Below are 20,779 nucleotides of genomic sequence, written 5' to 3'. Positions count from 1 at the left end.
AGGACCCCTTTCACTGCATTGGCCTTGTGCACCCCAATAAGTCCCATGGGTTTTACCCCGCAGCTTCCAGCATTCTGCTCGCAGATGTCCCACCTTGTGACAATGGTAACATTTAGACTTGTGGACCCCACTTCCACCTTCAGCACCTTCCTTTCTGGCCTGAGGGGGAGATCCCGGTACATTCCCAGCTTTCCCTTCCCGTCCCTGGCTACTTGCCTTCCTTTCACCCTCCCACCTTTTATCCTTGTCGGGTTTGAGGGGGTGATGGAAAAAGGGTTTGAGCTTGTAAACAAGCTCGTAATCATCATTAGCAATCTCAGCTGCCTGTCTGGCTGTTCAAACTTCTGGTTCTTTATGTGGGTTCTTACTAATGGAGGGAGTACCTTTACCAAAAACAAAAGTGGGATATCAATATATACTCACTATCAGGGATATGGCCATTCCCTTGAGAACAATTTCTGCCGAGGTAGTGATAGAAAAGTTCACAAGATATGGATTACCGATTGAGATCCAGTCAGATAAAAGTTTCAATTTTATGTCGAACATGTTTCAGGAAGTTATGAATAATCTGGGTGTAACACAGTTAAAGTCCTTAGCATACCACCCACAGACATAAGGGGCTTTAGAACGGTACCATCAGACCCTCAACACAATGATCAGGGCATATTGTCTTGAATATCCCCATGATTGGGAAAGAGGGGTAGAATTTCTTTTGTTTGCCACCAGGGATTCACCGACTGAGTCCACCACTTTTCGTCCTTTTGAATTAGTTTATGGACATGTGATAAGAGGTCCGCTGAAACTCATCAAAGAAAGGTTTTTAGACAGAGGGACAAATCTTCCATGTTAGATTATGTATCCGTGTTCTGGCAGCGGCTCACGAGAGCTTACAAAGTGGCTCAGGAACACCTTAAAGCTTCCCGAACAACCATGAAGGAATGGGCAGACAAGCATGACAAGACCTGAACATTTTAACCAGGGGGTGAACCTGCTGAAAGCAAGGTTCAGTGGTCCGCATAGAGTAGTCAAAAGACTTCATCCTGGTGGCTGGCACTGACGTGCTTTCATATCTCCGTCAGGGTAAATGAGGCATGACATCTGTGGGGATGGGGGAGGAGGTGAGTTTATCAATGCGGGGGTGGGGGGGCAGCAGGGTCAAACTTACTTGATTAGTCTAGGGGGTGATGGGACGAGGTAAAGGTAAAAAGTAAAGGTAATAGGTTCTGAACTTTGCGGTGGCGGGGGGAGGTCATATATTCAAGGTATTTGGGCGGGGAAAGGGCAAGTATGACATGTAATGCTATTGGGGGGTAGGTGGGAGAGGGGCTGGGAATATTTCTGCAATTATTATTAATAAGTTCACATAAACTATCCTTTTGATAATTTAAACTGTCAGTAAGGGCTCTAAGCCCTTTTAAAATGGCACCAGCACCTGCGCAGTGGTGCCGGATGCTGTTGCCGGGGAAGGTTTGCCCACCCCCTCCACATCATCGGGGCAGGGGTGGGGGGTGGTGGTTTGCCCCGGACATGTTAATGAGCCGCCGCTTATAAGATCGCGGTGGCTCCACTGAGTGAAACCCCGCATGCAGGCTGCCAGCTTTTATGGCTGCCGCCGTACTTGGTGGCAGCAACATAGAATCCAGCCCTTTGCTTTCATATTTAGATGCAGAACAAAGGGAGGACCTAACAAAGCTATTCGCAACATTTAATCGAGTCTGAAGGGATAAACCAGGATGCAGAACCTTTCCTATACATGATGTGGATGTAGGAGAAACCTTTCCTATAGAACAGCATCCTTATCGTTTAGGTCCAGAGAAACAGGCCCAGCTAAAAGTAGAAATCCAATACATGTTGGAAAACCACTTAGTTGAACCCAGTCAAAGCACTTGGAACTCCCCAGTGGTGTTAGCGCCTAAACCTGAGGGTTCAACTAGATTTTGCACAGACTACAGAAAGGTTAATCCAGTAACAAAGGTAGACTCCTACCAATTCCTCGCTTGGAAAACTGTATTGACAGAGTGGGCAATGCCACGTTTCTAACCAAAATAGATTTGTTAAAGGGATCCCGGCAGGTTGCTTTAACACCCCGAGCTAAAGAAATATCGGCCTTTGTCACACCAGACAGTCTTTTCCAATGCTGAGTGATGCCATTCGGGCTAAAAAAATGTCTCGGCATCTTTCCAGAGATTAATGAATTGAGTGGTAGCCAGTGTTCCGAATTGAGTCGTTTACTTTGATGATGTGCTGGTATACAGTGACACTTGGAAGGACCACTTGGAAGAACTAATAGCTCTGTTTAGAAAATTACAGTCAGCTGATTTGGTGCTAAACCTTACCATAAGTGAATTTGCAAAAGCTGAGGTAACCTACCTACGGCATTTAATAGGGCAAAGACATGTGTTACCAAGAACAGCAAAAGTACAAGCATTGGTGCGGTTCCCTGTCTCTAAGACTAAAGGAGAAACCATGAGGTTTTTGGGGATGTGCGGCTTCTACCGCACATTTGTACCAAATTTCAGCACGATAGCTGTTCCACTGACGGATTTGCTACAAAAAAAAAACAAGGTAATGTGGTCAGGGGACTGCCAAGCATCTTTTGAGAGGCTGAAAGCAATTCTGATCAATGCACCAGTGTTGGATGCCCCAAATTTCACTAAGCACTTTAAGGTAGCAATTGATGTTAGTGACCTGCGGGTCAGTGCAGTCCTGTTATAAGAAGATGAATCGGGCAGAGAAAGGCCAGTGGGATACTTTTTCAGAAAGCTAAAGAGATACTCTACAGTGGAAAAAGAAACCCTGGGCTTACTACTAGCTCTTAAACATTTTGAATATATGTCTGCCATGGCTACAGAGAGACACTGATACAGATCATAACCCCCAGCCTTTGTGGAAAAATTCAAAAAACAGAATGCCAGACTATTGTAATGGAGTTTACTATTACAGCCCTATCACTTAAAGTTTATCCACATTGCGGGGAAAATCAATGTAATTGCTGATGTTTTGTCTAGAATTTAACTTTGCTTTGACTTATCTGAGTACTAAGACGGTACCGGGCATAACTGTATTAAATACAGGTAAAGAGTGAATGAGTGTATAAATATGTTTTAATAGTTTTTTCCATATTCTGTGGTTTTTTTGTTCACACTTTGTAATGAAACGCATTTAAAAATGGTGTTTCATTCCTCCAAGGGTGGAGGTACTATGAAGGTGATTCCATTTTCAATATTTTTTGAGGACTCATGTTCAAAAGACTGTGGAAATACCTCAGGAGATGCTAGACTTGTTTTTTTTTATAAAAGGGTCACTAGAAAGACACTAGAGACCTTGTTTAAAAGCAAACACTTGCTGGCAGTCACATGTCTTAAGCTAAGTGAACAGCAGGCGCCTTGCTGACTATCAGAGTTGTTTACAGAGAAGTGACATGTCTAGATTTAAGGTGGTCAACAGATGGTTTCATTTTTGGATATTGTCTGGAGTTCAGTTGGGTTGTAAGTCAGCTGAGAGGGAGCGGCTACCAGCTCATCCTGTTCCACCTCTTTGAAAATCCCTGAGAATTCAGTGTGAGAACTAGAGAAACTGATGCAGCATTTCTCCTGGGTAGCTTCTGCAAATCTTTCTCTTGACAACTCCTGAACAAACTGCTTCTGAAAAGATCCCAGTGACCACATATATCTGGACGTCAGACCAAAGAACCAACTGGAAAATTCCATATCTTATCCTTTTTCTTCACAAATTAATAAGTATTTGGACAAAGTACTTTTTTTTTGCGAAGTTGATCTCTGCAGAGAAAGCTTCTTCTTTTTCTTTAACTGGTGCGTGTGTGTGTGTATGTGTACACATGTGTGTTGGGTTATTTAGAAGGTAATATATTTATACTTTCATATTTCAACTTGTGTGTTAATAAACTTTGCATCTTCATTGACTGAATCTTGTTAAATTAATAATTTTGTTGCTTGTTTGTTTACTCAAGAAACCTGGTTAGCGGATATCTATTCTGAAACTAAAGTTGATAAAGTATATCATCGGCTGTATCAGTAATTGGGTATATCATTTAAATATCTGTTGTGACCGGTGGAGAAGTGGAACCAGAGAAAGACAGTGCACACCTCCAACCTCAGTCATAACAATATACATCCACACTGAAAATGCTAATAGTGAGCATATCAACCCTCGCTAAAAATGCTAACAGTGAGTATATCAACCCTCCCTGAAAATATGAATAGTGAGTATATAAACCCTCCTTGTGGGGGAGATGGTGGGATAGTGGTAATGTCACTGAGCTAGTCATCCAGAGGCACAGGCTAAAGCCCTGGGGAATCAGGTTTAAATTCCACCATGGCAGCTGGAGGAATTTAAGTTCAATTGATCAATAAATAAAATCTGGAATTGAAAGCTAGTTTTGGTAATGGTGCCATGAAACTATCATTGATTGTCATAAAAGCCCATCTGGTTCACCATCACCAACTGTACTAATAGTGAGTATGTAAACCCTCACTGAAAATACTAATAGTGAGTATATACACCCTCACCAACTGTACTAATAGAAAGTATATAAATCCTCACTGAAAATACTAAGCAAGTATATAAACTGGCACTGAAAATATTAATACTGTTTATATAAACCCTCACTGAGTATAGGATTAAATCTCACACAATACCAAAACTGAGTTTATAAAAATGTACTGAAAGTACTGACAATGAGCATTCAAAAAGTCACCAAGTACTGATATTGAGTATACAAAAACTGTACGTGGCATGTGTGAAAGAGAAATAAATCTAACCAGAAAACTACTCACTTGCCAAAATTTAGCAATTTAGTACAAGCTAAGCTGTTACTATTTTCACAATTATTTTTAGCTCTGCTTTTTGAAACAGACCTCATGGAACCAATCTTAACTGTAGATGATGTATAGTGACTGTTGCAGCCTTGTCATTTACCAATGCAGCCATCTTGTTGTCCTTCCAGTTTTTGAAATCATCCTGCAGTATAAACAGGGCGACTTAAACCAGAGAGAAAGGTCAATCACATTACAGTGCATTTCCACACCTTAAACAAGGGAAGCATTTTTTTCCGAACATCCTTGGTTATGAAGAAGCTGACTAGGAGTAGAGAACTGTATTCATTAACAGCGAATCTTATTAACTGTAGAAAAATTCAAACTTCTGAACTTCAGAGTTGCAGTGTTGCACTTACATTCCAGTCTATAGTTCCAAAGAAACAGTGTCGTTTTATCTCCTCAACTCCATCAGGTCCAGCACCTTAAAACCAAAATAAAAATACAAACTAAGAATCAATGCATGTGAAAACGCATAGCTTCATAAAGGCACCTAAATCTGATCTATAACATATGCAGCACACCAAATGAAATTTGTATTATTAGTTTTTCTGGTCATGTAATGTGACAAAGCTAAATGCTTTCATCATAGACTCAATTATTTTTCTTCCTGCTATGTGATGCCAAAACCAGCTTTTGGACTTTTGAAGTTGTTCATGGTAATTATAAAGCTGGAGTGTAAACCAGAACTTCAAAAAAATATAGATTCAAATATTCTGCACAGAAAAAGGTAGTCATATGAAAGTGTATTAAAGACAACAACAATAACTGGAAGTTTGACATATTCCAAACCAACAATTCCCAACTGATCATTCAGATCTCATCTCTATCTTTAAGGGACAAATCAGTAGCTTTGTTAAATTTGTCAGTTTTAAAAATAATTTTGATTATAATGTGGCACTACTTTTGTTAAAATAATATCATTTCTCTGTAAAATAGTTACTTTTCTTTCCTTGCACCACACTGTGTGAAGAAAAAGTTGAAGAAATATTTACTGTAAAATGAGTCAATTTTAAAGAAAACTTACATGAACAGTGAATGAGCCAAATGAACTTCAAAACATGTGCTCCTTTACATTGAAGCAAACAACCTGCAGACAAATCAAAGGCTGATAGTTTCCTTATCCTCAAAGCAAGCAGACCAACCTTTGATATTGGAAGAGCTGAGAATCACAAGTAACTCAAAATATTCCACTTTATTCCTTTCATAGACTCCCTAATGTAACAGCTGATCTACGTTTTACTACCTGTGAACAAATTAATTGAGTAATCCAGGAAAATACATAGATTAACATCAGGTAATAAAGATGGCTTAATTTAATAATAACTTTGATAGTTGGTCATGCAATTTTCAATGAAGATGTAAAACATATCTACCTAATCTGTTGCAAGGATTCCGCTTGAAAAGTGCTCGCAAAAGGCTTTGGGCTTCTGGGCTTAAGAACTGTGGCATTCCCAGTTTGGCTCTAGAAGACATACATACAGAAAATACTTATCAGTCATTAAAACAAACAAAGGTTATTTTAAAGTATGGTAAGGCAATCTATTTCTTTGCCCCTCAGATTATGCTATTCTCTAACTTTCACCTCCTCTCCTGAAAGCAGTGTCTTGTGTGTGGCATGGAGGGGAACTTACAGCTGGTGGTGTTCCCATGCATCTGCTGCCCTTATCCTTCTAGGTGGTACAGGTCACGGGTTTGGAAGGTGCTGTCGAAGCAGCCTTGGTGAATTGATGTAGTGGATCTTGCAGATGGTACACACTACTGCCACTGTGTGTCGGTGGTGAACTGAGTGAATGTTGAAGGTGCTGGATGGAGTGCCAATCAAGCGGGCTACTTTGCCCTGGATCGTGTTGAGCTTCTTGAGTGTTGCAGCTGCACCCATCCAGGCAGGTGGAGAGTATTCCATCACACTCCTAACTTCTGCCTTGTAGATGGTGGCTAGGCATTGGGGAGACAGGATGTGAGTTACTTGCCACAGAATTCTTGGCCTCTGACCTGCTCTGGTAGCAATAGTATTTATGTGGCTGATCCAGTCAAGATTCTGGTCAATGGTGAGCCCCAGGATGCTAATAGTGGGGATTCAGCGATGGTAATGCCATTGAACATCAAGGGGAAATGGTTAGATTCTCCCTTGTTTGAGATGGTCATTGCCTGGCACTTGTGTGGCTACTTGCTACTTATCAGCCCAAGCCTGAATGTTGTCCAAGTCTTGCTGAATTTCTACACGGACTGCTTCAGTATCTGAGGGGTCACGAATGGTGCTGAACATTGTGCAATCATCAGCGAACATCCCCACTTCTGACCTTATGATGGAGGGAAGGTCATTGATGAAGTAGCTGAAGATGGTTGGGCCTAGGACACTACCCTGAGGAACACCTGCAGTGATATCCTGGGACTGTAATGATTGACCTCTAAGAATCACACCCATCTTCCTTTGTGCTAGGTATGACTCCAACCAGCGGAGAGTTTTCTCCTTGATTCCCATTGATTCCAGTTTCGCTAGGGCTCTTTGATGCCATACTCGGTCAAAGAAGCAGAGGAAACATTTCAGGTCTGTGACCTATCATCAGATTTGATAAAAGGTCACAGACCTGAAACATTAACTCTGCTTCTCTCTCCACAGATGCTGCCTGACCTGCTGAGTATTTCCAGCACTTCCTGTTTTTATTTCAGATTTCCTGCATCTGCAGTGTTTTGCTTTTATACACGGTCAAATGCTACCTTGATGTCAAGGACAGTCACTCTCACCTCATCTCTGGAGTTCAGATCTTTTGCCCATGTTTGGACCAAGGTTGTAATGAGGTCGAGCTGGGTGGCCCTGGCAGAACCCAAACTGAGCGTCAGTGAGCAGGTTATTGCTGGGCAGGTGCTGCTGTCGATGACCCCTTCCAACACTTTGCTGATGATCGAGAGTAGACTGATCGGACGGTAATTGTTCAAGTTGGATTTGTCCTGATTATTGTGTACAGGACATACCTGGGCAATTTTCTACATTGCCGGGTAGATGCCAATGTTGTCACTGTCTGGAACAGCTTGGCTAGAGGTGCAGCTAGTTCTGGAGCACAAGTCTTCAGTACTATTGCCGGAATGTTGTCAGGGCTCATCGCCTTTGCAGTATCCCGTGCCTTCAGGTGTTTCTTGATATCACGTGGAGTAAATCGTATTGGCTGAAGATTGGCATCTGTGATGCCGGGGGATCTCAGGAGGAGGCCAAGATGGATCATCCACTTGGTACTTCTGGCTGAAGATGGATGCAAATGCTTCAACCTTGTCTTTTGCATTAATGTGCTGGGCTCCCTCATCATTGAAGATATGAATATAAGAACATAAGAACTAGGAGCAGGAGTAGGCAATTCAACCCCTTGAGCCTGCTCTGCCATTCAATACGATCATGGCTGATTCCATCTTGGCCTCAGCTCCATTTTCCTGCCCATTCTCCATAACTCTTCAACCCATTACTAATTAAAAATCTGTCTATCTCCTCCTTAAATTTACTCAATGTCCCAGCATCCACCGCCCTCTGGGGTAGTGAATTCCACAGACTCACGACCCTTTGAGAGAAGTAATTTCTCCTCATCTCTGTTTTAAATCTGCTACCCCTTATCTTAAAACTATGACCTCTCATTCTAGATTGCCCCACCAGAGGAAACATCCTCTCTACGTCTACTTTGTCAATCCCCTTAATCATCTTATATACCTCAAATAGATCTCCTCTCATTCTTCTAAACTCTAGAGAGTAAAGGCCTAAACTGCTCAATCTCTCTTCATAAGACAAACCCGTCATCTCTGGAATCAATCTAGTGAACCTCCTCTGAACTGCCTCCAACACAACTACATCTCTCCTCAAGTAAGGGGACCAAAACTATATGCAATACTCCAGGTGCGGTCTCACTAATGCCTTCCACAGTTGCAGCATCACTTCCCTACTTTTATACTCTATTCCTTGAGCAATAAATGCCAAAATTTCATTTGCCTTCCTTATTACCTGCTGAACCTGCATAGTGAGATCCGAACGTGTAGCCTGGCAAACCAACTTTTATTTGTTAATTAAATTAAATAAAGATTAAATTCAATTTGAACTAATTTTCAGTTACGTACTGCATATATAGGGCTGAATTTAGTGGAGCTGCTGGGTGTCCTGAAAAGGCAAGGGGAACCCAGCCTCGGCCCTTCAGAGCACACCCCAAACGGTTCAATGCAATGGCACACAGGCACTTAACTTGCTGGCGCTGGGCTCCCCATCCCTTTAAGGATGGGAATCCCACCTCCTCGAGCTGGTGGCCAATCAGAGGGCTGGCATCTCAGTAGTATCGGCAGCACCATCGGGAATGGAGGCCGCTATCAGTACTGCACCAGGCCCAGCGCTGAAGCCCGAACCCAAGGTGAGTGTGGTGGGGTCGCTGGGCCAGTCTAGTAGGCCCTTTGCGGGGGGTGGGGTGGGGGGGATTTTAGTGGAGGGGCGGCCTTTGCTGCCAGGGCCCTCTGTGGGCCACAGATTGCCCACAGAGGAAGTACTCTCCCCCACAAGCCCACAGGGAGGCTGCCTTGTTTTACTGGGTGACCTCCCCACACATGGTATAGGTGTAATTCCAGCAGCAGTGGGAAGAAGCCCTTAAGTGGCTATTAATTAGTTACTTACAGACCTCAATTGCCCTCTGGTTGAGAAGGCCGCCTTTGGCTATTCCTGCCCCTGACTAAATTGCAGTTCGACTGGAAGTCGGTGGGCCCTCCGCCCGCCACCTCCCATCGCAATTCTATGGGCCCCCCCCACCTCCAATCCCATCTTTCTGCCCATAATATATGGCAGTTTCTAGTCTTGCTTTCAGGGATACAGTGAGTCAAACTTGCTAAGTGGTAGAATTAATGGTCAGCAGTACGAGGGGCATTGATAGGTTAGATAGGAAGAAACCTTTTCCCTTAGCGGAGGGGTCAATAACCAGGGGGCATAGATTTAAGGTAAGGTGCAGGAGGTTTAGAGGGGATTTGAGGAAAAATGTTTTCACCCAGCGGGTGGTTGCAATCTGGAACACACTGCCTGAAGAGGTGGTAGAAGCAGGAACCCTCACAACATTTAAGAAGTATTTAGATGAGCACTTGAAACGCTATAGCATACAAGGCTACGGGTCAAGTGCTGGAAAATGAGATTAGAATAGTTAGGTGCTTGATGGCTGGCACAGACACGATGAGCTGAAGGGCCTGTTTCTGTGCTGTATAACTCTGACTAGTTTTCTGCAATTCCAATCAGAGGGCCGGCAGCGCTTCAGTCCCAGCAGTGCCACTGGGAGCAGTGGCCAATACTGGGACTGCATCCAGCAAGAGGAGCAGCAATAGAGGAGACCTCGAAATTGAGGTAAGTGTGTGGGGCCTTGCCAGGGGCAATCGGCTGGGCCCTGGCAAGTCAGGGGTGGGTTGGTCAAGGGTAGGAGGAGGTGCTCCAGCAGAGGCAGTTTGTGCCTGGGGGGAGTCCTCCGTGGGGCACAGGGTGCCAGATCAGGAGGCCTCCCCCAGCCCGCAAGGAGACCGCCAGTTTTTATTAGGCAGCCTCCTCAGCTGCCAAAGTGCCTGTCCACCATTGGTAATATACCAGCGGCAGTGGGAGGAGGCCCTTAAGTGGCAATTAATTGGCCTGGGGTGGGAAGGTGGTTTGTCAACTGCCCCGCTGCTCATAAAATTGCAGCAAGGTGGGAAGGTGATGCAAATGGCACCCCCCCAGCCTCCCACTCAATTTGGGGGTTGTAAAATTCCAGCCCATGTCTCTGGAGAATTATTCCGGGCCTCTGGATTATTTTTCCAACAACATCGCATGATGCTACTGTCCCCCTGATTCATAATATGATTAGGCAAACTCAACACAGCTTTTTGAACAGGAAATCATGTTTAACAAATGTATTATGAGTTTTTTGAGTATGTAACTCACAGGGTAGATAAGGGAAACTATTGGATGTAGTATATTTGGATTTTCAAAAGTTAAGCTACCGCACAAAAGGATGTTGCACCAGATTTGGTTCATGGGATTGGAAATAATATTGTAGCTGAGGATTGCTTGACAGACAGAAAACAGGAGAATAGGAATAAATGCATCACCTTTGGGTTAGCAGGTTGTACCTAGTGGAGAGCCTCATCTATTTAAATTTGCTGACAATACAAAGCTAGATGGGAAAGTAAACTGAAACACAAAGCGGCTGCAAAGGAATATAGTGAGGGAACAAGAAGGTGGCAGATGGAACATGTCCAGGGAAATGTGAAATCATCCACTTTAGGAGGAATAATAGAAAAGTAGAATATTTTTTGAAAGGTGAGAGACTGGTAAATGTTGGTTTTCAGAGGGATTTTGGAATCCTCGCACAAGACTCACAGAAAGTTAACATGTAAGTAGAACAAGCTATTAGGAAAGCAAATGGGATGTTGGCCTTTATTGCAAGGTGGTTGGAGTACAACAATGATGAAGTCTTGCTGTAATTATATGTGACTTTCGTGGGACAATACATGGAGTATTGTGTACAACTTTGGTCTCCTTATCCAAGTGAGGATATCCTCGCCTTAGATGGGCTACAACAAAGGTTCACTGGATTAGTTCCTGGGGTGAGATGGTGTCCTATGAGAGATTGAGTAGAATGGTCCTATGTTCTCTGGAGTTTAGAAGGATGAGTGGTGATCTCACTGAAAAATATAAAATTATTTTAAGGGCTTGGCAGCATAAATTCTGAGAGGCTGTTTTCCCTTGATGGAGCTTCCAGAACTGGGGTTCCTAGTCTCAGAGAAAGGGGTCAGCCATTTAGTACTGAGATGGAGAGAAATTTGTTCACTCAGATGGCTGTGAATCTTTGGAATTCTCTGCCCCAGAGGGCTGTGGATGCTGCATCATTAAGTATATTCGGACTGAGATCGATAAATTTTTGGGCATAAGGGGAATCAAGGCAGATGGGGATAGGGTGGGAAAGTGAAGTTGGAGTAAAAGATGCGGCTATGTACTTATTCAATCATAGAGCAAGCTTAAGGGGCCATTATGAACCACTCATCTTCCTATTTCTTATGTTCTTATGTTGCATTTATCCATTGAGCTATTTAATATTAACATTCATTCACTATATATATCATTGATCATGAATTGGCCTCATCAGCCATCTTCCGACTCACAGAAAACAATCATCCTCACCTGCAGGTATAGCCAATAATAATAACAATAATATATCATTAAACAACAATTATTTTCTGCCTCAGATTTAACATGTTTGCAGTGAATCAGTCTCACAATTTTGGCTTTAGTATAAACAGAAACCCAGGGGATGGGGTGGATTATTTAATAAAAGTTAAAGAGGCTCATTCTTTACTAACAGTGTGTAATAAGGGCAGAGAAACTGAAGATTCAATGTATATTTTTTGTAACAATGTGCCAAATTCAAATGACTCAGTTCTTATTTTCTTTCCCTGCTGATCTAAGTGGATGTGCTTAAACTCCACTCAATGGCCAGGATTTTATCCTGGCAGTGGGGCCTCAACCACTGGCACAGGTGCCAGCGAGAGCCACGCGTCGCCTCCTCTAGGGAAGGCCCACTGGATCTAGTGCCAATTAGGCACTTATGTGGACAATGGTGGACCTTCCCCTGGATCAAAGACCCCAGCGACAGAAGTCCCGCCTGCTGAGAGCTGCTGGCCAATCAGAGGCGGTGGCTGTTGCCGGTACAGCAATGACCCGAGGTGCTGGAAAAAGGCCACAGGTAAATCAGGGAGGGAGGGCTTTTGCAGGGTTGGGGGGGGTTACAGGGGAAAGGGGAGCAGTGGGGTCAGCAGCAAAGGCAGGGGAGTGCCTCTCAGCAGCCCCCCCACCCTGTCCCAATGCCGGATCGCTCCCAGGCACAAAATGCCTTTTAACAAGGGACACCCCACACCCTGGAGCTGGCAAGAAACCCGCTCCCCATGCACGCAGGCTCGCCTGCCGCTGGGCTAATCCCGGCAGTGGCTGGAATGAGGCCCTTAATTGGGCATTAATTGACCACTTAAGGGCCTCAATTGGCAATGGTGTGGGAAGGCTGTTCACAGGCCTTCCTGCCACCAGACCTAATTTGGGTGGAGGCGGGAGGGTGGCAGGGTACCCCCTGCCACCATCCCGTCCAATTATATGCTCTCCCTGCCTCCACACCCAGGGCTGGATTTTATGCAGGAGGCAGGGCTCCCAGCGCCAGGCCGAAAAGACAGGGGGAGTCCCGCCTCTTCATTTTTTATGGCCCCTGGAGTGATCCCCCGGTCTTTTGGGGTCAAAGTTTAAGGAAGCAGGATCCCCGTCCCTTTAAACACTTAAGAGGGATAGGGATCCCGCCTCCAAGAGCTGCCAGCCAATCCCAGGCTGACGTTAGCCTCTCCCACCCCGGGAGGATCAGGTCCAGCAATCCTGGCCTCGGGTTCTGTGGTGGCCGCTGCTGATTCTCTGGCCCCCACCCCCACCCCCGCTACGGAATCTGACATCAGGCTGGGAACAAAATCCCGCCGCCAGTGTGGGGGTGAGCATAAAATTCCCCCAATGTCTTCTCTTCATAATGTGTTTTGATAAAGAATTCCCTTTTGAGATGCTGGAAATACTCAGCAGGTCAGGCAGCATCTGTGGAGAGAGAAGCAGAGTTAACGTTTCTTGTCTGTGACATTTCCAGTTCTGATGAAAGGTCACTGACCTGAAACTTTAACTCTGCTTCTCTTTCCACAGATGCTGCCTGACCTGCTGAGTATTTCCAGCACTTTCTGTTTTTAGTTCAGATTTGTAGCGTCTGCAGTATTTTGATTTTATTTAAGTTAGAACACCAAGATTACCACGCATGAAATGTGAAATTTTGGCATTGGTTCGTAGGCCAAGTGAAAAAGCATATTTCAGTACAGACACATGCACATACCGAGGCAGGGAAGGGCAAAATAAATGACCCAATCGCATTTCAAAAACTTCGGTGCCGACAATCCTACATACAGTTTGTTTCAAAGAAAACAATTAAAGCTTCTCATCACAAGTGCAGCAGGAAGACTGGAATATTGACCAAGGCTAAGAGGTAAACGTTAACTAGAGCAATTAGCTAAGCAGTCCCTTTCTCCCAATGCATCAGCAGCCTTTGTCTCACACAATGTGCTATTTGAAATAGGATGTCAAGAATAACTAAATTCTTTAGGCAGTGACTGAATCTTACAATTTAAAAAAAACTTACTTGAGGATAAGTGCCATGGTTTCCTTCCTGTCTTTGCCTTGGAAAGGCAGCGACCCTGTTAACATCTCAAACTAGGCAATAAAATGAAAACAAATGTATTAGAGATATCACCTGAGTACAGGTAAAAAGCCAACATCTGCAGGAATCATTCGACTATTCAAATTATCCATCCTATTCAGTGACAAAAGTAAAGATGTTCGCCACCCAGCACATCCTGTAGAAGAATCATAAGCATTCAGTATGTTTGGTACTTTAGAAAGTCTATCTCTTTTATGCAACTCTTTTTTTTACATGTTCAGTGATGAACAGTTGAGAGAAGCCAGAGATAACGATGACAAAAAAAGATATCTTATCAACTTAACTCTCGGGGTTTTGGCTAGGTCTTAAAAAAGCTTGACAGAAGCTGTACAGTGTGCCAGTGGGACAGTTTCAAATTACCAATGGTTTAATTCATGGGTCGACAATCCAGGTTCAGTCATTCCGCACTTTATCGTCTGCATACAAAGTACACAGAATTAAACAGTTTCACAGGCAGGAGAAATAATGGGACGAATTTTCATTGCAGGATCAGAAACCCAATGCCTGGAACCTTTCCAGGTCCCGACCCCACACTGCATCAGCATCAATGACACAACGCAATTTTCAAAGTGTCAGCCATTAATTGGCCCGAAGCCAAGAGCGGCACCCAATTAGGGGTATCAGCGTGGGCAGGAGGCAGGAGCTAAGCAAGGAGGGATCATTTGAAAGGAAAACGGCAGCCATGATTGAGCAGGGAGAGCAGACGGCCAGTGGTGGTTTCGGCAGCTCTCCTTCAGTGGGCCCATGTTTTTCTGTTGCCTCCATTGAGCGCCTGATCGAGGCTATGGCAGACAGGAGAGCTGGACTCTTCCCCCCATCTGGAAGAAGAGCTCCAGTGAGCCAGACCAAGCAGGCATGGCTAGAGGTGGCCACGGATCCCAGTAGCCTCACATCCCTCTAAAGAGTCCAAACACTCTCTCCTCACAAAATCAAGCCTCTCAGGTCTAACGATGGCAACTCTGTGCCACTGCATGAGCAACTGAGTGTAACTCTCCCCTTTTGTATACGTTTTTCACACTGCAGTCATGAACACTAATGGCTCCCGGCTGTGTTCCTGACAGCTATGCTCAAACATGGCCCAGACCCTCCATGTTCCCATGCTTGCCATTTGAAAATTGCTAACCCATACCCCTAATGAGCTCTACAACAAGCTCAACAAACAATTAATTGGAGGTGTGTGGATTTCAGGCTCCCCGTTGCCGCACTCCCTTTGAAAATCTAAATGCGTCACTGAGGCATCAGGAACCAGTGACGCCTTCCAAGTGCGCAGTTTTCCAGGCCCGCCTGCACCCGAACTCACCCCTACAGGCAATTGAAAACTCAGCCCAATATGTTAAGCTTTGCACTATTTTGTTTTCATTTGTATAAAATGCTGACAGGCACCAGTTTTTTATGTCTGTAGTATAGCAGTAGTTTGACTTGGGCACAAAGGACTCTTATGGTGTCACTATAACCTGTTTGATTCTACATCCTTGAACAACTTCTTTTATCTTCTGTTTCCAAGTTAGTTTGCAGGGTTGTGTCCAATGGAAAAGGATTCTAATGTGAAATAAATTGCCTGGCAGCAGTCCTTGGATGTCCCAATACTTCGTCTGGACATAGTTGGGTACTTCCTTTTGTGTTGGTGCTTTCTTCAGCAATGAGGTATGAAATAATCTTGAGCTGAATGGTAGTTAAATAGTGGGTTCTTTACTGTGAAGTAGCAAGTTTACAAGGGAGCTTTATCATGCAAGTGTGACTCAATGACTAACCTGACTTGAACTGCTCGATCACGTTGGTTGACATCACTTCCTGTGATGGTGTATGAAGTACTCAAATGGTTAAAGTGATATCACAGAACCCCAGGGCTGCCAGTAACTCACTTTCATTTTGTAATGGGAAACCAGCACCATTAAATAGAAGCATTTGGAATAAGATATAAACTGGGTGCACAAAATTTGAGAGAAAGGCTCTTCCATTAGGCACAGCTCATCTTATTAAGTAGCTCTATGTGAGGCTTAAATGTCTTCAGAGAGATGGTGGAGTGGGGGTGGTGGGGGGGGGGGGGGGGCGGTGGTTGGGTGTTGGTTGGTTGAAGAGAAATTCCCTCTATGGTCCTGCTTGAAGTCAGGCTGGATCATGGCAGAAACAGCAAGCAAATGAGGTTGTGAAGCCTATTGCAATTACACCACACTGACTTGGCCTTCCTTCCTCCTGCCCGGGCTGAGACGGCTACTGCCTGCTTCTTTCTCCATCTGCTGCTTACAAATGGCAGTGAGGAGACAGGGATCAGCTCCCAATGGATTTTCTTTTTTCCAACCCATGTTATCGCAGATGACATCTGAAAAGTGGAGTTTCAATTCTCAGTTTCCTGCACATACAAAATCCTTTGAGCACGCTGCAGGCTTCTAATGACCTTTCAATTGTCTCTTCCTGTCGAACTTAATTCCCAGTGAATGTGCAAAGCATGAAACTGCCCATAACTTGGCGCTATTTCACGATCTCACTCAGAGATGCCAAAAGATCTAGGAAGTATCAACCTAATGCACCCGGCAGGAAAATGACAGGATCGGATTGGCCACCTGCTTCACACTCAGCCCGATTTTATTCTTCATTGAGGTCATTAGAATAGAAGGTTATGTCAAAATTACCCCCTATTACCCTGATGAAGTTGGGACTCACTTTCTGGAAATATGGTGCACTGGAGAAGAATAAAAGAAATTTAGCATCTAACCTGGCTTCCTTGATGTTAATATTGGGGGGGGGGGGGGAAAAGTGCAAAATCATTTCCTTTTCCAACACTGAGATCCCTCAACTTCATGGGTGCAACATTCACTCAAAAATTGTAAGTAGGTGCCATAAATCTGGAGCAAAGAGTTGCAAGAGAAAAAGGCAAAAGTGAAAGAAAATATAAAATATAGAAGAGGTGCAGAAAATGAGGAGAGACTGGTTTTGCTCAGGTAAATTTGCCATATAGATACCGAGGTGAATCTGACCAGGACATTGTATCTTCATAGGCAATGACCATCTCCAACAAGAGAGGATCTAACCATCTCCCCTTGACATTCAATGGCATTTCCATCGCTGAATCCCCCCCTATCAATACCCTAGGGGCTACCATTGACCAGAAACTGAACTGGAATAGCCATATAAATACCATGGCTACAAGAACAGGTCAGAGGCTAGGAATCCTGCGGCAAGTAACTCACTTCCTGACTCCCCAAAGCCTGTCCACCATCTACAAGGCACAAGTCAGGAGTGTGATGGAATACTCTCCACTTGCCTGGATGGGTGCAGCTCCAACAACACTCAAGAAGCTCGACACCATCCAGGACAAAGCATCCCGCTTGACTGGCATCCCCTCCTCAAACATTCACTCCCTTCACCACTGCGCACAGTGGCAGCAGTGTGTACCATCTACAAGATGCACTGCATCATTGCACCAAGGCACCTTATACAGCACCTTCCAAACCTGTGACCTCTCCCAACTAGAAGGACAAGGGCAGCAAATGCATGGGAACACCACCACCTGCCAGTTCCTCTCCAAGCCACACACCATCCTGACTTGGAACTATATCGCCATTCCTTCACTGTCACTGGGTCAAAATCCTGGAACTCCCTTCCTAACAGCACTGTGGGTGTACCTACCCCACACAGACTGCAGTGGTTCAAGAAGGCAGCTTACCGCCACCTTCTCAAGGGCAATTAGGGGTGGGCAATAAATGCTGGCTTGGCCAGCAATGCCCACATCCCATGAATGAATAAAAAAAAAGTTTACTGCATTTGTTATGCAGGGATTCAATGAGATATGGAGCATGTGAAGGAGCGGAAAAGAAACTGCAACAGTCTGTGCTGATAGATTCAGCTCCTTTCCAGTTTAATTACAGTACAATGAACGTTCACTCCATCTTTCTTTCCTTCTTTGTTGCCATGTTGTAGCATGTCTACACAACCAAGACTGCCACAGAGAATAAAATTCATAACAGGTAAGTTCTGACAGGATTATAAACTGTTGATAATGCAGCAAATGGATCCTTCTAACATCACATCATAATGGAACCAATGGGTAAATGATTGGGCACAGCCTCAGTGGGGGAAGAAGGACAGCATCTACTCAATGGGCAGTCATTAAAAAACACAGATGTATCATCTACCAGATATCACAGAAAACACTATTGTTCTTTCCTTGCAAAACTATTCCTTTGCTGAAGGCTCCTACTAAACTTTCAGAAAAGTATTATGAGGAAAATACACAAGATTTATTTTTTCATGAAACATCAGTAATGGAACTAGTCAAAAAAGAAGTCCACACTTTGGAATCCTTTGACATATTTCATCATATCCTGTTCACCCTCCTCTCCCCATATTGCTGCAGCCACAAAATAGCTGTGCCCCTGCTTTCCTTTTGAGTTTCACAGTTTCCTTTGCTGAGAATTTCTGGTGGGCTGGTAACTTCAAGTGCTAGTTGGGAGGTCTAAATTTCTAAAGGAACTTTGGAGCCCTATATAATACACTATTGTTCTGACTTGAACAGTTTATATTCTAAAAATAAATCTTCAAGCTGCTCCCTAAACCAATTTCCACCTCTGTGCTTTATATTTTCCTATTCTATTATTTGCCAACAGCCTGATTTGGGCTTGTGTTCTGAAAACATTGCTAAATTAACAGCAATTATCCTCCGTATGCCCTCTCCAGCTGAATGCTGACAATCATATCGAGGTTGCCAAGAATATTTATTGCTCGAAACAGTAGTTCTGCTAAGAAGAAATTATTAGCTCGATAATATTTATATCTTGACCCATTTAATCATTCATATTGAAATTGAATCAAGATAATAGATTTCCATCTATCCACTTTACAAGTGCTGCTGAAGTATATTGCAGGTTCAACAGATAAAATCTGATATCTGACAATGTTCAGAACTCTGAGGTAACAAGCGCATGTGTGATGAGGAGATGGCACACAGTGTGCCAGCCAAAGCTTTAAAGCATCACACTAATCACAAGCATTTACATGCAGACCACTGCCCATGAGTTTCATGCATGTATTTTGAAAAGAAACAAAGCTAGTATTTTGAGTACGATAGCTACATCTAAGTGTGTACTCATGGTCATTGTATATTATGAATATATCTTCCAAGGAGCTAGAAAACATCTATTTTCCACAGAAATCATCATGAAAATGTGCTAAACAACAGGAATCAAATCAAAAAGAGACTGGAGACACTAGTTAAAGCACTGTAGACATGCATAGGCCTTTTGCATATTGCTTGCAAGCAGTCTTTACTTCATGTGCAAAAGCCAAAAATTACAGTTCTATAGCACCTTTAATATAATAACTTCCAAGGCACTTCAGAGGAGTATCATAAAATATGACACAGCCACAAGGATACATTAGGTCAGATGACCAAAAGTTTGGTCAAAGAGGTAAGTTTTAAGGAGTGCCTTAAAGGAGAAAAGGTGAGGGTATTTCAGAGCTTGGGACCTAGGCAACTAAAGGCATGGCCACCAATGGCGGAACAATTAAAATCGGGGATGTTCAAGAGGCCAGAATTAGATGGGCATGGATTTCTCAGAGAGTTGTGCGAAGGAGGAGATTACAGAGATAGGGTTGGATTTTGTAGTCCCGCCACTGGGCATAAAAAATTTAAATATGTAAAGTCGGATCCCCTCGCAGAACATTGGAGGGCCCGCCACGGAGCTTCCCCACTGCGAGGAAGATTGGGCCCAGCAATCCTGGTGTCGGGCTCCATGGTGGGCCCCTGACGCTCCGATCTTCTGGGACCACCCCCCCACCACAGAGCCCGACGTCGGGAGGGGAACAAAATCCAGTCCATAGAGAGGGGTGAAGCCATGGAGGGATTTGAAAACAAGGATGAGAATTTTAAAATCAAGGCGTTGCTTCACGGGGAGCCAATGTTGGTTAGCGAGCACAGGGGAACGGGACTTGGTGCGAGTTAAGACATGGGCAGCAGAGCTTTGGATGATGTCAAGTTTACAGAGGGTAGAATGTGGGAGACCAGCCAGGAGTGCGTTGGAATAGTCAGATCTCGAGGTAACAAAAGCATGAATGTGGGTTTGAGCAGCAGATGAGCTGAGACAGGGGCGAAGATGTTCCCGAGGTGGAAATAGGGGGTCTTTGTAATGGTGCGAATATGAAGTCGAAACCTCATCTGTGGGTCAAATGTGACATCAAGGTTGCAAACAGACTGGTGTAATCCCAGGCTGTTGCCAGGGACAATGATGGTCTCAGTAGCTAGGGAATGGAGTTTGCAGTGAGGACTGAAAACAATGAGTTCAATCTTCGCAATATTTAATTGGAGGAAATTTCTGCTCATCCAATACTGGATATCAGGTAAGCAGTTTGATAATTTAGCAACAGTGGAAGAGTCAAGAGAGATTGTGGTGAGATAGAGCTGGGTGTCATCAGCATATATGTGAAAACTAAGGCTGTACAGGCAGCAAATGAGACACACCAAGCAGATGCTTAGACCTCCATCCCAAGGTATGCATCTGCAGTGAAAGGGTTCTGTAGTAGGGTCAACAGACATGAATGTTGCGAATAGCCCTGGTTTCACATATGCCATCCCTACAGTGTTTCTTCTGCTTCAAATAACATGGACAATTTTCATTGCTGTACCACGTAGGCATCAAAGCTGATTCCTGAACACTGATGTGAATAATGATGTTTCTGTTGCCTACC

General features: G+C 44.0%; 1 protein-coding gene across 4 annotated transcripts in view; it reads right to left on the bottom strand.

Annotated features, from left to right (window-relative positions):
* rps6ka2 (ribosomal protein S6 kinase, polypeptide 2) overlaps nt 1–20,779 on the bottom strand; it is a 665,937-nt gene that overhangs the window by 173,881 nt on the left and 471,277 nt on the right. For all 4 annotated transcript variants that reach the window (XM_068044824.1, XM_068044826.1, XM_068044825.1 and 1 more), the window contains 3 exons: nt 14,021–14,091; nt 6,212–6,300; nt 5,195–5,259 (listed from right to left, as the gene is read on the bottom strand). In XM_068044824.1, the coding sequence (XP_067900925.1) occupies nt 5,195–5,259; nt 6,212–6,300; nt 14,021–14,091 (225 nt within the window). The remainder of the gene's footprint in view (nt 1–5,194; nt 5,260–6,211; nt 6,301–14,020; nt 14,092–20,779) is intronic.

The sequence above is a fragment of the Heterodontus francisci genome, chromosome 13, assembly GCF_036365525.1.
Source record: "Heterodontus francisci isolate sHetFra1 chromosome 13, sHetFra1.hap1, whole genome shotgun sequence".
NCBI classification, from domain to species: Eukaryota; Metazoa; Chordata; class Chondrichthyes; order Heterodontiformes; family Heterodontidae; genus Heterodontus; species Heterodontus francisci.
Note: the sequence above shows the minus strand (reverse complement) of the source record. Positions and strands in the feature narration are given on the sequence as shown.